At 42.2% G+C, this 17734-nt stretch overlaps 1 protein-coding gene across 2 annotated transcripts in view; it reads right to left on the bottom strand.

Annotated features, from left to right (window-relative positions):
• The window catches only part of MRC2 (mannose receptor C type 2), a 79625-nt gene that overhangs the window by 38693 nt on the left and 23198 nt on the right, over window positions 1-17734 (bottom strand). For both annotated transcript variants that reach the window (XM_040436902.1, XM_040436903.1), the window contains exons 2-6: window positions 12422-12799; window positions 10831-11004; window positions 7090-7254; window positions 5769-5882; window positions 3707-3844 (exon numbers count right to left, since the gene is read on the bottom strand). In XM_040436902.1, the coding sequence (XP_040292836.1) occupies window positions 3707-3844; window positions 5769-5882; window positions 7090-7254; window positions 10831-11004; window positions 12422-12799 (969 nt within the window). The remainder of the gene's footprint in view (window positions 1-3706; window positions 3845-5768; window positions 5883-7089; window positions 7255-10830; window positions 11005-12421; window positions 12800-17734) is intronic.

Raw genomic sequence — 17734 nt, 5'->3', positions numbered from 1 at the left:
GTCTGATCTAAGGCTGGGAGGCCTGATGGGATTCTGATCTGAGGCTGAGGGGTGTAATCTGAGGCTGGGTGTCTGATCTGAGGCTGGGGGGTCTGATTGGGGTCTGATCTGAGGCTGATGTAGGCTGGTAGGTCTGATAGGAGGCTGAGGTGGGGGTGCAGATCTGAGGCTGAGAAAGGGACAAAGGCAGGGACAATTGTGAAGGAAGAGGCAGGGACGGTGGCAGGGAGAGTCAAAGCTCGTTAAGCCTCTTTCTATACCCCCCTGGGTTTAGCTTGGCTGCCATTAATGCCAAATAAAGAACTAAATACATAACATTCTGAACTTAAAAATTAGACTGCTATGTGTGGTCAAAATGGTGCCTGTACTATATATAATATAGATAGCGCAGGCACCATTTTGTGCTCCAAAAAAACTGCGCTCGATTTTTTTTTTTATTAAACAGCAGTTTATGTAACTTACTTAGTCACTTACAGTCAGGTCCATAAATATTGGGACAAATATTAGGACAAATTCTTACATTTTTGGCTCTATACACCAACACAATGGATTTGAAATGAAACGAACAAGATGTGCTTTAACTGCAGACTGTCAGCTTTAATTTGAGAGTATTTACATCCAAATCAGGTGAACGGTGTAGGAATTACAACAGTTTGCATATGTGCCTCCCACTTGTTAAGGGGCCAAAAGTAATGGGACAATTGGCTTCTCAGCTGTTCCATGGCCAGGTGTGTGTTATATCCTCATTATCCCAATTACAATAAGCAGATACAAGGTCCAGAGTTCATTTCAAGTGTGCTATTTGCATTTGGAATTTGTTGCTGTCAACTCTCAAGATGAGATCCAAAGAGCTGTCACTATCAGTGAAGCAAGCCATCATTAGGCTGAAAAAACAAAACAAACCCATCAGAGAGGTAGCAAAAACATTAGGAGTAGCCAAAACAACTGTTTGGAACATTCTTAAAAAGAAGGAACGCACTGGTGAGCTCAGCAACAACCGAAGATGTCTTTCCCTGGTGAAGAAAACACCCTTCATAACAGTTGGCCAGATCAAGAACACTCTCCAGGAGGTAGGTGTATGTGTGTCAAAGTCAACAATCAAGAGAAGACTTCACCAGAGTGAATACAGAGGGTTCACTACAAGATATAAACCATTGGTGAGCCTCAAAAACAGGAAGGCCAGATTAGAGTTTTCCAAACGACATCTAAAAAAGCCTTCACAGTTCTGGAACAACATCCTATGGACAGATGAGACCAAGATCAACTGGGAAGAGAAGAGTATGGAGAAGGAAAGGAACTGCTCAGAATCTTAAGCATACCACCTCATCAGTGAAGCATGGTGTTGGTAGTGTCATGGCGTGGGCATGTATGGCTGCCAATAGAACTGGTTCTCTTGTATTTACTGATGATGTGACTGCTGACAAAAGCAGCAGGATGAATTCTGAAGTGTTTTGGCAATATTTTCTGCTCATATTCAGCCAAATGCTTCAGAACTCATTGGACAGCGCTTCACAGTCCAGATGGACAATGACCCAAAGCATACTGAAAAAGCAACCAAAGAGTTTTTTAAGGGAATGAAGTGGAATGTTATGCAATGGCAAAGTCAATCACCTGACCTGAATCCGATTGAGCATGCATTTCACTTGCTGAAGACAAAACTGAAGGGAAAATGCCCCAAGAACAAGCAGGAACTGAAGACAGTTGCAGTAGAGGCCTGGCAGAGCATCACCAGGGATGAAACCCAGCGTCTGGTGATGTCTATGCGTTTCAGACTTCAGGCTGTAATTGACTGCAAAGGATTTGCAACGAAGTATTAAAAAGTGAAAGTTTGATTTATGATTAATATTATGTCCCATTACTTTTGGTTCCTTAACAAGTGGGAAGCACATATGCAAACTGTTGTAATTCCTACACCGTTCACCTGATTTGGATGTAAATACCCTCAAATTAAAGCTGACAGTCTGTAGTTAAAGCACATCTTGGTTGTTTCATTTTAAATCCATTGTGGTGGTCTATAGAGCCAAAAATGTTAGAATTGTGTCGATGTCCCAATATTTATGGACCTGACTGTATATGTTAGAACAAATATAGCAGTCAAGTTGAGAATTTTGTATGGCCCGCGAACGATGTTACAAATATCCAAACGGCCCTCATCAGCAAAAAGCTCCCCCACCCCTGGTATAAGCAATCACATGTTCAAGTACCCTAAGGGGAAAGGCTGAAAATAAAAAAAGTTTAAAAAATATAAAAATACCCAACAGTATTAACATTTCAAATCTTTCTAAATTTGACATTTAAAAATAAACACAAAATAAAAAATAGACATATTTGGTATAGTTGCTTTTAGAAAATGCCATTTTTTTATTACCTCATCCTGTACGTATAACATAATAGTACCAATTAAATCTATAGCTCACCCAACATAAAAGCAAGCCACACAGCTCTGTACATGAAAATATAAAAAGTTATGGGTTTCAGAATATAGCAACACAAAGCAAATATTTCTTTTTCAAAGGATTTCATCTCATCAACAAGTAGTGAAGCATAGGAAAAAGTAAATAGATTTTGCATCGCTGTAATTATACCCAGAGAATAAAAGTAACATGCCACATGCCATTTTTAAAGCACGGTAAATGCCATAAAACTCCCAAAAGTGTTTTTTTTGGTCTTTAGTTTAACCTCACAAAAAAAAATTCCCCATATTCCAATACATGATATTGTAAATTTAATAGTGTCATTAAAATAATCCAACTTGTCCCACAAAAAAGGAAGCCCATAACTCTATGTGAATGGAAAACTATAAAAATGGGGAGAAAAAAACAAAATTGAAAAAAATTTGAAGTAGTCAAATGTGAGTATTGCAATACATTTGAACCCAGGAGGGCACCTGCGGCTGCCAGTGAAGTGCCTTAGTACCTAATGCTCCCAAAATGAATTGAAGCTGAGAGCATCTGATTGTTAAAAGGGTATACCCATGTCAGACAATAGGGGGGCATATCACCAGGATATATCCTAATTGTCTGATACTGTAGGTGCAGGTCCCACCTCTGGGACCCAAATCTATCTCTAAAACAAAGCCTAACACGAGGCTGGCAAAGTGGTGGCCAGCAGTACCGGGTGCGGCCACCATCAATCCTTCCTATTGGCCCGCCAATAATAGCCGAGTGACGCTCTTGGCTATTTTTGGAATCCCCATTGAAATTAATGGTAGCACATCATGCTTGCTCGGCCACCACTCCCATTTACTTCTATGGGGCCGATTCTAGGGGCCCCATAGAAATTAATGGAGGGCAGCCGCGCACTTGCTGTGCGCCATCTGGGATTTTGCCGACTCCGTTCACGAGATAGGTGCGGGTCCAAGAGGTGGGACCTGCACCTACAGTATCAGACACCAATATGCCACCATTGTCTGAGATGACACAACACCTTTAAGTACCCAACTGGTGGCCACCTTCCCCCCCCCATCCTCTTCACCGTACATCAGCCTACCAGGAAATTTCCTTGTAGGATCTGTGACCAGTCTGTCCCTGGACAAAATGAGTGCTTTCAGACACAGATGGAGCAGACATATATTGTTTTATTGTCCAACCTCTGGATTGTGATATGGACTAGAACAGGATCAAGTAAGTAGGACAAATTATGTATTTAGAACCCCTTTGAATGTCATCCAATACAAATCCTAACACATAACACATTCACCACTCACCTACAGGCGGAGGATTCTTCTTGGAGCTTTTCTTGCATACATAGGGCAGAGCATTATAGCAGTTACGGGTCTGCCAGGCACCAGACATTTCAGTACGAATTACTGCACAGTCTTCTTCTTCTGAATTGCTTGGTTGATCTAGAAAGCAGGAGGAAGACATGCAAAAAAAGATATGGACACAATGATAAATATACAGTATTTTTAATGCATTTGCAATTAACTAAACCAATAGAAGTCTTGTATAAAGATTCAATTACTAGTCCACGAGTTACTCAGTATACATAAATTGTATAATGCCATAGTCTACTCTGCAGCATAATCTGAATAACTGGAAAGGTACAGATGACAGTAAGGTCTACAGATAGGGTGAAATTTATATTCACTGCCCAGTCTATTTACCCCAGGCAATATCAGCTGATTGCCATGATAATCAGGAACCAGATCCATTGGGAACAGCTAATCAAGAACCAACTACAGTAAAAAAATTAAAAAAAAGGTGGTTGTTGTAATAAAACAACCTGTTTACTGACCAGACACTGTACAGTGTTGATGTGTTGTTTTAAAAAGAAAATCCTATATTACACATGCATGGCATATCCATTGGATACACCCATAACACTCATCCATAAACTTTAATGGAAAGGGGTCAGGAAAGTTTGGCCACCTGTCCGTTGATGAGTAAATGTAGTTTCATATTTTATTTTTTTTACAGTACAAGCGAATATAAGAAACTTTGTAATATAACTTACCAGAGAAAAATGCTTCCATTTCCTATTGTCAGACACCCCTACTCTTCACTAACTCTCAATTTACTGTCCAGATCTGTCTTCAGTGATGACGGGATGCCTGCTTACTGAAGGGTCAGAGTACATAAAGGTGTATGGAGTCCGAGGAAGAGATGGGCAGAGACACTGACACAGAGACTGCTGCTGATTTTTGATTTGTGAGTGGATTACTGCCTAACTTTACTACTGGATTAACATCTAAACTGCTTAGTTCTGCTGTATAATGTCCTCCATTACTGCTGCTGCTTCTGAGGGTGTGCAACGGAAAGGTATGAAGCAAGATTCCCTGTGTCTCTACGTGTAGTGTATGGGTAGAGATGATACCAGCCTCCACCCACTAGATGTAAAAAATAGAATTACAGACAGATTGCAGAGGGAAAAGCTGATAAAAAATGCCAGACAGAAGTGATATAATAGCTAGAAATAGTATTATTCCTCATATACACCCACATGGAAGTTTATTGTAAAAAATTACATAAAACAAAATGTACACTTTAAAGGCTATGAACACCTTTGGGGTGGGTCATTTTTTAGGATTGCATTTTTTCAATTTGTCTTCATTAACATTTTCAGCAGTTTTTGTCCTACAGGGTTAAGTTTCAGCCTATCTGCAGAGTATCCTGCTTGAACCCACTGAACCCATCATGTTGCTGCTCTGATAGCTGTATGTACAGTCCTTATCTCTGAAATCCGGACAGCTTATAAACACTCATTAAAGCTAAATTTGTAACAAACTGACAACATTATGGTTTAAATGAGTGGTTATGAGCTGTCGGGAGTTCAGAGATAAGTGCTACACATAGCTGTCAGAGCAACAACATGACAGGTTCAGTGTGAAACTGAAATCAAGATACTCCGCAGATAGACTAAAACGTAACCATGTAGAATAAAAATTGCTGAAAATTTTTCATAAAGACCAGTTGAAAAAAATATTTTTAGACCAAAATGCAATTATAAAAATTGACCCCAAAGGTGTTTATAGCCTTTTAATTCTGTGCAGAATACTGAGGTCACAAGTGCTTGTTTCAATAAACTTTATTTATAGATAGGCCACTCTAATATCATTACATCGTCCAGCCATAACTATACAAATATTGCAGTGTAATACTGTAAACTTTGGCAAATCATTTGTAAAATATTATAAAATAATGCATACATGTAAAATTATTATAACACTACTATACTACTACCACTATCCACAAATCCTTAGAACATACTTAAATGTGGCAAACAGATGGAAAAAAGTTAAAGCACAGATAAAGCAATTTGTTACTCACCACTCTCCCAGTTCAAGTATTTTAATGGAGATCCATCAGACCACTGCCAGCCTCCATTGACGTTAATGTCATTGAGTCCTATCCAGAGAGTGGAACTGTATCCAGTCAGGAGGCCTTAGAGGAAATGTTGCAGAAAAATAAGAAATAAGTATGACATATGATTGACAAGAAAGTTAAAAAAAAGGTCCCTCTATAAAGCATGGCATATGAAAGGAGGGAGAGTTTTCCTTTAACAAATTAGTGCTGTAGGAAAAACATAGACACAAGACTGATTGAATTACATATCAGCAATCATAGTGCACTCCATATAGGCAGATTAATGTTAGGACATATTAATGCACGCATATCATTTTTACAATAGAAACAGAGCTCAATTTTTCCATGTCTGGTATCGCATCACATTACTATTCAAAAATAGTTTGTGAGCTTTAATACCAGATGAGGCCAAATGACAATAGTGGCACAATTTCACTTTGTGGACTTCTATTCGCTCAACGCTAATCACGACCATTTGGCTGGGTGATTCTGACAGAGAGCATCATGGGAGGCCTGGTTGTGACATCACAGCAAATCCAGTCTCCAAAGAGGACACAGTCATGTGACCACTCTCCCTATCTCCAAAGCGAGACCGAAAAAGTAGCACAAGTGTATTAGTAAGTTGCAAAGCCTGGTAGGTGAAGCACAGGAAAAAGGGAAAAATGTATACCCGGATAACCCCTTTAAGCTTTAGTGAAATTAAAGAGGTTTTTAAAAAAATACTTAGGCTAAAATGACAAATAATCATTACACACCCCTTTTCCCCGCCACTGCTGTTCTGACACTGCTGCGGTCCCTGCAGCTCTCCACTACCTGCTCTTGGCTTGGTATACAGGAAATAGCTTGGGCTGCCCACTCAGCCAATCAGTGACAGCGGTTATCCAAATCAAATGAGGTAATGATTTTATTTAACCCATTCTGCCCTTTTTTTCTAAGTATTCACTAGAAAACCCCTTTAACACATTTGAAGTCAGTTAGTATAGCATTTGATACATAACCTACAGCTTCAATGTACAAATTCCAGCTGCCATCATAGATTTTTTAATTGGACAGGAAGAATAGCACTGTATTCTTTACATAAAGGAACCCAGAACAGATGGTCTAGTGAGGACCATGCCATCATGGACCATGACGGATGTGATATAACTGAAAACCAAGGCACACTTATAAATACAGCCTAAAACTGCTACAAATTGCCTCTAGCCAAAATATCTGTGTCCTCATGTACCGTAACATAACTCAATATACTGTCTACAGGCAACCTAATATTCACAAACCAACCCACCATTAATGTACGTCTGCTCATGTATTTCATTGATACTGAGGAGATTGGCATCTTGCTGCAAGCAACTGGTCCAAGCTTCTGCCCATGACAGTGTGGACTGGAAATTAAACTGGTAGCAGCTGTTAGTTAGTGGATCTTTGTCCCAGAATGCTTCACAGTCAGTGCCTGAAAGGCATACAAAATAAAAGAGCACAATTATTAGTCTCTATCAGCCTGAGAAACCAATGCTCAGTTATATAGCATTTTAGGAGGAAGTCAAAATAATAAGCCCATCAAAAACATCTGAACAAACAGTGGTATAGAGTAGAAGATTTGCACATTCCGGCAGATAAATGTATGAATATTTCACAGGTGTGCCTTAGGCTACTTTCACACTAGCGTTCGGGGCTCCGCTTGTGAGCTCCGTTTGAAGGGGCTCACAAGCGGCCCCGAACGCATCCGTACAGCACTAATGCATTCTGAGTGGATGCGGATCCGCTCAGAATGCATCAGTCTGGCAGCGTTCAGCCTCCGCTCCGCTCAGCAAGCGGACACCTGAACGCTGCTTGCAGCGCTTGGGTGTCCGCCTGGCTGTGCGGAGACAAACGGATCCGTCCAGACTTACAATGTAAGTCAATGGGGACGGATCCGCTTGAATTTGACACTATATGGCTCAATTTTCAAACGGATCCGTCCCCCATTGACTTTCAATGTAAAGTCTGGACGGATCCGTCTGAAGATACTTTCACACTTAGAATTTTTTCTACAATATAATGCAGACAGATCCGTTCTGAACGGATCCCAAGTCTGCATTATATGAGCGGATCCGTCTGTGCAGACATCAGACGGACCCGCTCTGAATGGTAGTGTGAAAGTAGCCTTAGACTGCCCACAATAAGAGGCCACTCTGAAATGTGCAGTTTGATTACACAGCACAATGCCACAGATGTTGCAACGTTTGAGGGAGCATGCAATTGGCATGCTGACTGCAGTAATGTCTACCAGAGCTGTTGCCCGTGCAATGAATGTTCATTTCTCTACCATAAGCTGTCTCCAAAGGCGTTTTAGAGAATTTGGCAGTACATCCAACCGGCCTCACAACCGCAGACCACATGTAACCACACCAGCCCAGGACCTCCACATCCAGCATGTTCACCTCCATGATCATCTGAGACCAACCACCCGGACAGCTGCAGCAACAATCGGTTTGCATAACCAAAGAATTTCTGCACAAACTGTCAGAAACCTTATCAGGGAAACTCATCTGCATGCTCGTCGTCCTCATCGGGGTCTGGACCTGACAGCAGTTCATCGTCGTAACAGACTTGAGTGGGCAAAAGCTCACATTCGATGGCGTCTGGCACGTTGGAGAGGCGCTCTGTTCACGGATGAATCCCGGTTTTAACTGTTCAGGGCAGATGGCAGGCATCGTGTGGGTGAGCGGTTTGCTGACGTCAATGTTGTGGATCGAGTGGCCCATGGTGGCGGTGGGGTTATGGTGCGGGCAAGCGTATGTTATGGACAATGAACACAGGTGCATTTTATTGATGGCATTTTGAATGCACAGAGATACCGTGATGAGATCCTGAGGCCCATTGTTGTACGATTCATCCACGACCATCACCTCATGTTGCAGCATGATAATGCACGGCCCCATATTGCAAGGATCTGTACACAATTCCTGGAAGCTAAAAACATCCCAGTTCTTGCATGGCCAGCATACTCACCGGACATGTCACCCATTGAGCATGTTTGGGATGCTCTGGATCGGCGTATACAACAGCTTGTTCCAGTTCCTGCCAATATTCTGCAGCTTCACACAGCTCTTGAAGAGGAGTATACCAAGATTCCACAAGCCACAATCAACAACCTGATCAACTCTATGCGACGGAGATGTGTTGCACTGCGTGAGGCAAATGGTGGCCACACCAGATACTGACTGGTTTTCTGACCCCTCCCGTAAGGCAAAACTGTGCATATTTCAAAGTGCTCTTTTATTGTGGGCAGTCTAAGGCACACCTGTGCAATATTCATGCTGTCTAATCAGCACCTTGATATGCCTTGATATGCGGAAATGAGTCTGCATTTCATACTGATGATCAACTATGAATAAACATTTAAAAATGTCCATATTCTTAGAGGACATGGTACATAATAAAAAGAAACATTCACTTAACAAATCACACATTTGAATCTGAGTACATCATGCTGTCTAAAAAGGGATTATCCAAGTTAAATAAACTCAAGCAGGCCTCATGTACACAAACGTATTATTTTTCCTTGTCCGTTACATTTTTTGTGGCCCGTATGCGGAACCATTCACTTCAATGGGGCTGCCAAAAAATGGAAATGACTCAGTGTGCATTCCGTTTCCGTATGTCTACATGGCCGTTCTGCAAAAAAAAAGAACATGTCCTTTTATTGTCCGCATTACGGACAAGGATAGGACTGTTCTATTAGGGGCCAGCTTTTCCGTTTTGCAAAATACGGAATGCACACGGACGGTATCCGTGTTTTGAGTATCCGCAATTTGCGGACCGCAAAACAACAACGGTCGCGTGCATGAGCCGTAAATGTGCTAAATTAAAAAAAGAAGCCTTACTTACCACTTTTCTCCCCTGCTGCTTCCAGTGATCTTCCTGGCTGCAGTGGTGATGTTCTGTGCACACACAAATCACCCTGCAGCCAGTCAATGGCTTCAGCAGTATACTGGACACAACTGCTGAGGCCAGTGATTGGCTACATTGGTGACCGTTTGGGCAGAGAACATCACCACTGCAGCCAAGAAATAAACTGCAGCAGGCCACGCGGGAAGCGGCAGGGGAGAAAACGGGTGAGTATCGATTACTTTGTTATTTTAGCACATTTTCAAGAGCAGCCAGACTTTTTAACTCGCACAACCCTTGGTCACAATTTCTTTTTATGCTGCCTTATCTGCCGGCGGTATAAACTAATGATAGAGACCCTGAGCAAAGCACTGGGACACTTTCTTGACTTGACCCAGTCATTTTGCTAAAATCAGTATTGAGCAGATCCAGGGTGAGCCAAGCATAGAAGTCTGTTAGTACAGAACACAGGCTCTGAGTCAAACCCCTCTGCCACATAGGTCGTATTCACATAACCGTGGGACAGCCATGCCTGATTTGGGGACTGCAAACCACGGATCCACAAAACACGGGCACCAGCTGTGTGCATTCCGCATCACGGAGCAGACCCATTGACCCATAGGACATGTTCTATCTTTTGCAGCGTGAAGGCATGCACATGGAAACCTTTCTGTGTAATTCCGTGTGCTTCTGGGTCCGAGCCTCCTATCTTTGACTGCAGATTGTGGACCCATTGAAGTCAATGGGCCCCACCGCAATGCGGAGTGCACATAGCTGGTGCCCATGTTTTGCGTAAAACAGGCATGGCCATGCCATGGTCATGTAACTATGGCCTTATGGGCATCTTTCTTCTTATAGCAGTCAATGGCAGGGAGAGCCGGGAGCTCATGAATATGAGGAGAGCGGACTGTGTACAACTACAAAGCGACGTGTCACGCGACAGGTCCTGGCGAAAACTTCCGTTAATCTGATGGACTGACTGTGACCCCACCCCTTAGAACTAAGCCCCTCCTGCTTTTGTTGACAAGTGATGAGAATGGCTGAAAATGTTACAACATTTTGTGCAATCATGGCTTTTTTACAATAAGAACACTGGCGCAACTCCCTTAATACCTTGTCCCCATATTCCTCTGAAATAAAACACACTCAAACTTACTTTTTACAGGACAGAAACCCCACTTTTCATCTTTGCCATAGTCAACAGTGGTCGCACACCAGAGGTGTCCATCTTCCCGACCTGTGCTGGTGCAGCTATAGAACCATTGATTGTCGTACTTAAAAGGGATGGCGCAGGGGCGACCATTGGAATTTCCTTGAATAGTGTAAATATCTGTGTAGGCAAACAGAAGATTTAATCCTTGGATCAGTAAGGCCTCTTGCACACGACCGTATGGCTTTTTCAGTATTTTGCAGTCTGCAAAAAAACGGATCCGCAAAAAATACGGATGAAGTCCGCATGCATTCCGTTTTTTGCGGAACGAAACAACTGGCCTCTGATAGAACATGTCCTATTATTGTCCGCATAACGGACAAGGATAGTACTGTTCTATCTTTGAATGGAAAGGAAAAACGGAAATATGGAAACGGAAGGCATACGGAGTACCTTCCGTTTTTTTGCGGATCCATTGAAATTAATGGTTCCGTATACGGTCCGTATACGGAACGCAAAAAACTGAACGCAAACGGGAAAAAAAAACGTTTGTGTGCAAGAGGCCTAAGGTTATAAGAAAAACATGAAGGAGAAGACTGGTCGATGAGCTGCCCACATGAATGTAAGATGACCATATGCAAGATGTTTAAAAATCTGAATTAAAAGGACATTTAAAACACATATGGGTCATTTATCAAAGTAGTGTAATCAGATTCCACCTTTCATTTTTTAGAGCTCCCTTGGAAAATGAAAGGTGAAATCTGATTGGCTGCTATGGGTAACTAAGATTTTCCTTTACACCAGTTTGATAAATTCCCCCCTTGCGCCTGGTAAAACTGTGAATTCCCCTTTGAGGCTATAGGAAAATAGAAAAATGAAAGCAGCAATGCTGGATTCACCACAAGACGGACACCAACAGTGCCTGATGTATCCAACGCATATGTGAACACAATCTTAAAGGGGTTAGCCGTGCTGCAGATATTGATGACCTATCCTCAGGATCAGATCAGTGGGGTTGTGACCCCTGGCACACCCACCGATCAGCTGTTTTGGGCAGCTGCAGTGTACAGAGTGGAGGCAGAAGGCTCCATACAGTCAGCGTGCTGTGGCTCAGCTTCCATTCACTTGATTGGGAGGTGAGCTGCAGTACCCCGGCATGGCCACTACACAGTGTATGGAGATGTTTGTTTCCAGCTCCCCACACTGTGTAGTTTCCAGTGGTTGTCTGAACCAGCTGATTGGTGGAGGTGCAGGGTGCCATAATACCCCTACCAATCTGATTTTAATAACCTATCCTGAGGATAGACCATCAGTTTCTAAGTCCTGGAAAACCCCCTTTAAACAAGACTTTTTTTTACTGATGCCTAGGCAAAGCTGCACTACTGCGATGCCTTCCCAAACAGCTGATTGGTGGGGTCCCGTGTGTCGGACCCCCACGATCAGATACTGGTGACCTATCCAGAGGAGAGTTCATCAGTTAAAATAGCTTGGAAAACCCCTTTAAAGTGTCATTGCAAAGGTATCTTTCAGCACTGATCATTTATGGTATGTGAAAAATAAATTGGTGGTTAAACTATATCCATGACAAAATCCTTACCTTGAAACGTGGCAGAACAGATGCTTTTGTTAGTTCCAAAGATCAGCCACTGGTTTTTCGTTTTAGCTGGTGGCAGAAGTAAGCCGGTGGCATTAGAGGTCTGCGGTAGTAGAGCAGCATTGAAGACTTCTATAAAGGATTCACATCTCCCAATAAAGAAAAGGTTCTCATCACATTGGTAGGTAGAGAGTGTATTCGATGAGTCGTTGGTAACAGACATTAGGCACTGCAAGTTGCCGATATTGAAGAGCCTCCTTTTTGAAACCCAGAGCCATTGCTGCATGGGTGAGCTGGTGTTACACGGCCGGGTGACACGAACCACAGAGTCCTGAACCTCCAGGCATCCTTCAGCGTCAGAGCTGTATATAAGAAATGGGTCTAGGCAAAAGAAGAAGCAAGAAATCACAAAGTGGCAACAACTATATCCCAATGTAGAAGTAGGGTTAGAGGGGTTAAAGGGGTTGTCTCGCTTCAGCAAATAGAAATTATTATGTAGAGAAAGTTAATACAAGGCACTTACTAATGTATTGTGATTGTCCATATTGCCTCCTTTGCTGGCTGGATTCATTTTTCCATCACATTATACACTGCTCGTTTCCATGGTTACGACCACCCTGCAATCCATCAGTGGTGGTCGTGCTTGCACACTATCGGAAAAAGCGTTCCGGAGGCGGCTCACTCAGGCAGAGTCACGCATATACGCGTCATCTCGCGAGACGCGAGATTTCCTGTGAACGCGCGCACACAGGCGATTTTGACAGACGTCCGTATGTGTTTTACGGATCCACGGATCCATGGATCGGATCCGCAAAACACATACGGACGTCTGAAAGGAGCCTTACAGGGGGGTGATCAATGACAGGGTGGTGATCACCCCATATAGGCTCCCTGATCACCCCCCTGTCATTGATCACCCCCCTGTAAGGCTCCATTCAGACATTATTTTGGCACAAGTTAGTGGAAATAGATTTTTTTGTTTTTTGTTTTTTATTACAAAGTCTCATATTCCACTAACTTGTGACAAAAAATAAAATCTCACATGAACTCACCATACCCCTCACGGAATCCAAATGCGTAAAATTTTTTAGACATTTATATTCCAGACTTCTTCTCACGCTTTAGGGCCCCTAAAATGCCAGGGCAGTATAAATACCCCACATGTGACCCCATTTTGGAAAGAAGACACCCCAAGGTATTTCGTGAGGGGCATGGCGAGTTCATGTAAAATTTTATTTTTTGTCACAAGTTAGTGGAATATGAGACTTTGTAAGAGAAAAAAAAAAATTAAAAAAAAGAAATCATTTTCCGCTAACTTGTGCCAAAAAAAAAAAAATTCTAGGAACTCGCCATACCCCTCACGGAATACCTTGGGGTGTCTTCTTTCCAAAATGGGGTCACTTGTGGGGTATTTATACTGCCCTGGCATTTTAGGGGCCCTAAAGCGTGAGAAGTAGTTTGGAATCCAAATGCGTAAAAAATGCCCTGTGAAATCGTAAAGATTCTCATTGGAATTTGGGCCCCTTTGCCCACCTAGGCTGCAAAAAAGTGGCACACATGTGGTATCGCCGTACTCAGGAGAAGTAGGGCAATGTGTTTTGGGGTGTATTTTTACATATACCCATACTGTGTGTGAAAAATATCTCTGTAAATGACAACTTTAAAAAAAAAATTATACAAAGTTGTCAATTTACAGAGATATTTCTCTCACCCAGCATGGGCATGTGTAAAAAGACACCCCAAAACACATTGCCCAACTTCTCCTGAGTACAGCGATAGCACATGTGTGACACTTTTTTGCAGCATAGGTGGGCAAAGGGGCCCACATTCCAAAGAGCACCTTTAGGAGTTCACAGGGCATTTTTTACACATTTTGATTTCAAACTACTTCTCACGCATTAGGGCCCCTAAAATGCCAGGGCAGTATAACTACCCCACAAGTGACCCCATTTTGGAAAGAAGACACCCCAAGGTATTTCGTGATGGGCATAGTGAGTTCATGGAAGTTTTTATTTTTTGTCACAAGTTAGTGGAATATGAGACTTTGTAAGGAAAAAAAAAAAATCATCATTTTCCGCTAACTTGTGACAAAAAATAAAAAGTTCTATGAACTCACTATGCCCATCAGCGAATACCTTAGGGTGTCTACTTTCCGAAATGGGGTCATTTGTGGGGTGTTTTTACTGTCTGGGCATTGTAGAACCTCAGGAAACATGACAGGTGCTCAGAAAGTCAGAGCTGCTTCAAAAAGCGGAAATTCACATTTTTGTACCATAGTTTGTAAACGCTATAACTTTTACCCAAACCATTTTTTTTTTAACCAAACATTTTTTTTTATCAAAGACATGTAGAACAATAAATTTTGAGAAAAATTTATATAGAAATGTCTTTTTTTTTTAAAAAAAAATTACAACTGAAAGTGAAAAATTACATTTTTTTGCAAAAATTTCAGTAAATTTCGATTAATAACAAAAAAGTAAAAATGTCAGCAGCAATGAAATACCACCAAATGAAAGCTCTATTAGTGAGAAGAAAAGGAGGTAAAATTCATTTGGGTGGTAAGTTGTATGACCGAGCAATAAAACGTGAAAGTTGTGTAGTGCAGAATTGTAAAAAGTGGTCTGGTCATTAAGGGTGTTTAAGCTAGGGGAGCTGAGGTGGTTAATGGGGTCCGGGGTTGCTCATCCCTATTTACTAACATCATCTCCTAGCAACCATGTGTGAAAATCGCACCGCATCCGCACTTGCTTGCGGATGCTATGCAGTTTTCACGCAGCCCCATTCATTTCTATGGGGCCTGCGTTGAGTGAAAAACACAGAATATAGAACCTGCTGCGATTTTCACGCAACGCACAAGTGCTGCGTGAAAAACAATGCTCATGTACACAGCCCCATTGAAGTAAATGGGTCAGGCTCGCCCGTGTAAAAGGGGCCTTAGCAGCACCTATGTGATTTATTAGGGAGAGTGCACATCCCTGCCATTATTAACTAAACACAAAGATATTAGAGGGAACAGTTTATTTTTAATACATTTTTGTTTTGCTCACAATTGAGTTTAAAACATACCGTATACAATTAAAAGTTATATTTTATCAAGTTAGGTACTAAGCCTGTATAGCTTTTTTTTGTGGATTTTTTTTGGTATATGACCTAATCGTCATCTGAGCTCCCAAGATGCACTGCTGTCAAGAAGCTAACATCATTCTGAACGCAGCTTTAGACAGGAACAAAGAATGCTCATATATAAGGGATAATGCAAAACTAGAAAAAATTATATTTTTTTAACTGAGAAACTGCACCACTTTTGTCCATGGGTTGTGTCTGATATTGCAGCTCATTCCAAATTTTCTTGAATGTAATTTACAAAAAAAATTTAGTACAGCTGCAATACCAGATAAGGCCTATGGAGAAGAGCTCCGCTGATTCTGGGGAAAAAGCATTCAACCTCTTCAATTAACATCATCAGCTCTTAAAGGGATTCTGTCACCTCTTTTTACCCTATAGAGATGACGACATGCACGGCTAGATTGCCGCTAGCATGTCCGCAATATACCTGTCCCATATCTCTGACTGGTTTTATTGAGTGTAAAAAATGATTTTATATATATGTAAATCAGCCTGGTAAGGAGCCCAAGGGCCTGTACTAACCGTTCTGGAGCCCAGCCATGCCCCCCTGTGAAGGAGCCCAGCACCGCCTGTATCTAGGAATCTCCTCCTTGCTCAGTAAGTCAGATCGCCGTAATCTCGCGGTGCGCGAGCTCGCACATGCGCAGTGCCGGCATAGTGTTCCTTCCCTGTGCTGGTATCAGCCTCAGGGAAGGAACTGCACATGCGCGAGCTCGTGCACTGCGAGATTACGGCGATCTCACTTTGTGAGCAAGGGGGAGATTCGTGGATACAGGTGGTGCTGGGCTCCTTCACAGCGGGGGGGGGGGGGGGGGGGGGGAGGCTCCAGAACGTTTAGTACAGCCCCTTGGGCTCCTTACCAGGCTAATTTACATATATACAGTCAGGTCCATAAATATTGGGACATTGACACATTTCTAACATTTTTGGCTCTTTACACCACCACAATGGATTTGAAATGAAACGAACAAGATGTTCTTTAACTGCAGACTGTCAGCTTTAATTTTAGGGTATTTACATCCAAATCAGGTGAACGGCGTAGGAATTACAACAGTTTGCATATGTGCCTCCCACTTGTTAAGGGACCAAAAGTAATGGGACAATTGGCTTCTCAGCTGTTCTATGGCCAGGTGTCTGTTATTCCCTCATTATCCCAATTACAATGAGCAGATAAAAGGACCAGAGTTCATTTCAAGTGTGCTATTTGCATTTGGAATCTGTTGCTGTCAACTCTCAAGATGAGATCCAAAGAGCTGTCACTATCAGTGAAGCAAGTCATCATTAGGCTGAAAAAACAAAACAAACCCATCAGAGAGATAGCAAAAACATTAGGCGTGGCCAATACAACTGTTTGGAACATTCTTAAAAAGAAGGAACGCATCGGTGAGCTCAGCAACACCAAAAGACCCGGAAGACCACGGAAAACAACTGTGGTGGATGACCGAAGAATTCTTTCCTGGTAAAGAAAACACCCTTCACAACAGTTGGCCAGATCAAGAACACTCTCCAGGAGGTAGGTGTATGTGTGTCAAAGTCAACAATCAAGAGAAGACTTCACCAGAATGAATACAGAGGGTTCACCCCAAGATGTAAACCATTGGTGAGCCTCAAAAACAGGAAGGACAGATTAGAGTTTGCCAAACGACATCTAAAAAAGCCTTCACAGTTCTGGAACAACATCCTAAGGACAGATGAGACCAAGATCAACTTGTACCAGAGTGATGGGAAGAGAAGAGTATGGAGAAGGAAAGTAACTGCTCATGATTTTAAGCATACCACCTCATCAGTGAAGCATGGTGGTGGTAGTGTCATGGCGTGGGCATGTATGGCTGCCAATGGAACTGGTTCTCTTGTATTTATTGATGATGTGACTGCTGACAAAAGCAGCAGGATGAATTCTGAAGTGTTTCGGGCAATATTATCTGCTCATATTCAGCCAAATGCTTCAGAACTCATTGGACGGCGCTTCACAGTGCAGATGGACAATGACCCAAAGCATACTGCAAAAGCAAACAAAGAGTTTTTTCAGGGAAAGAAGTGGAATGTTATGCAATGGCCAAGTCAATCACCTGACCTGAATCCGATTGAGCATGCATTTCACAGTCTGCAGGTAAAGCACATCTTGTTTGTTTCATTTCAAATCCATTGTGGTGGTGTATAGAGCCAAAAATGTTAGAATTGTGTCGATGT

The sequence above is a fragment of the Bufo bufo genome, chromosome 6, assembly GCF_905171765.1.
Source record: "Bufo bufo chromosome 6, aBufBuf1.1, whole genome shotgun sequence".
Taxonomy (NCBI): domain Eukaryota; kingdom Metazoa; phylum Chordata; class Amphibia; order Anura; family Bufonidae; genus Bufo; species Bufo bufo.
The sequence above is the reverse complement of the archived record's forward strand: the minus strand, read 5'-3'. Positions and strand labels throughout refer to the sequence as shown.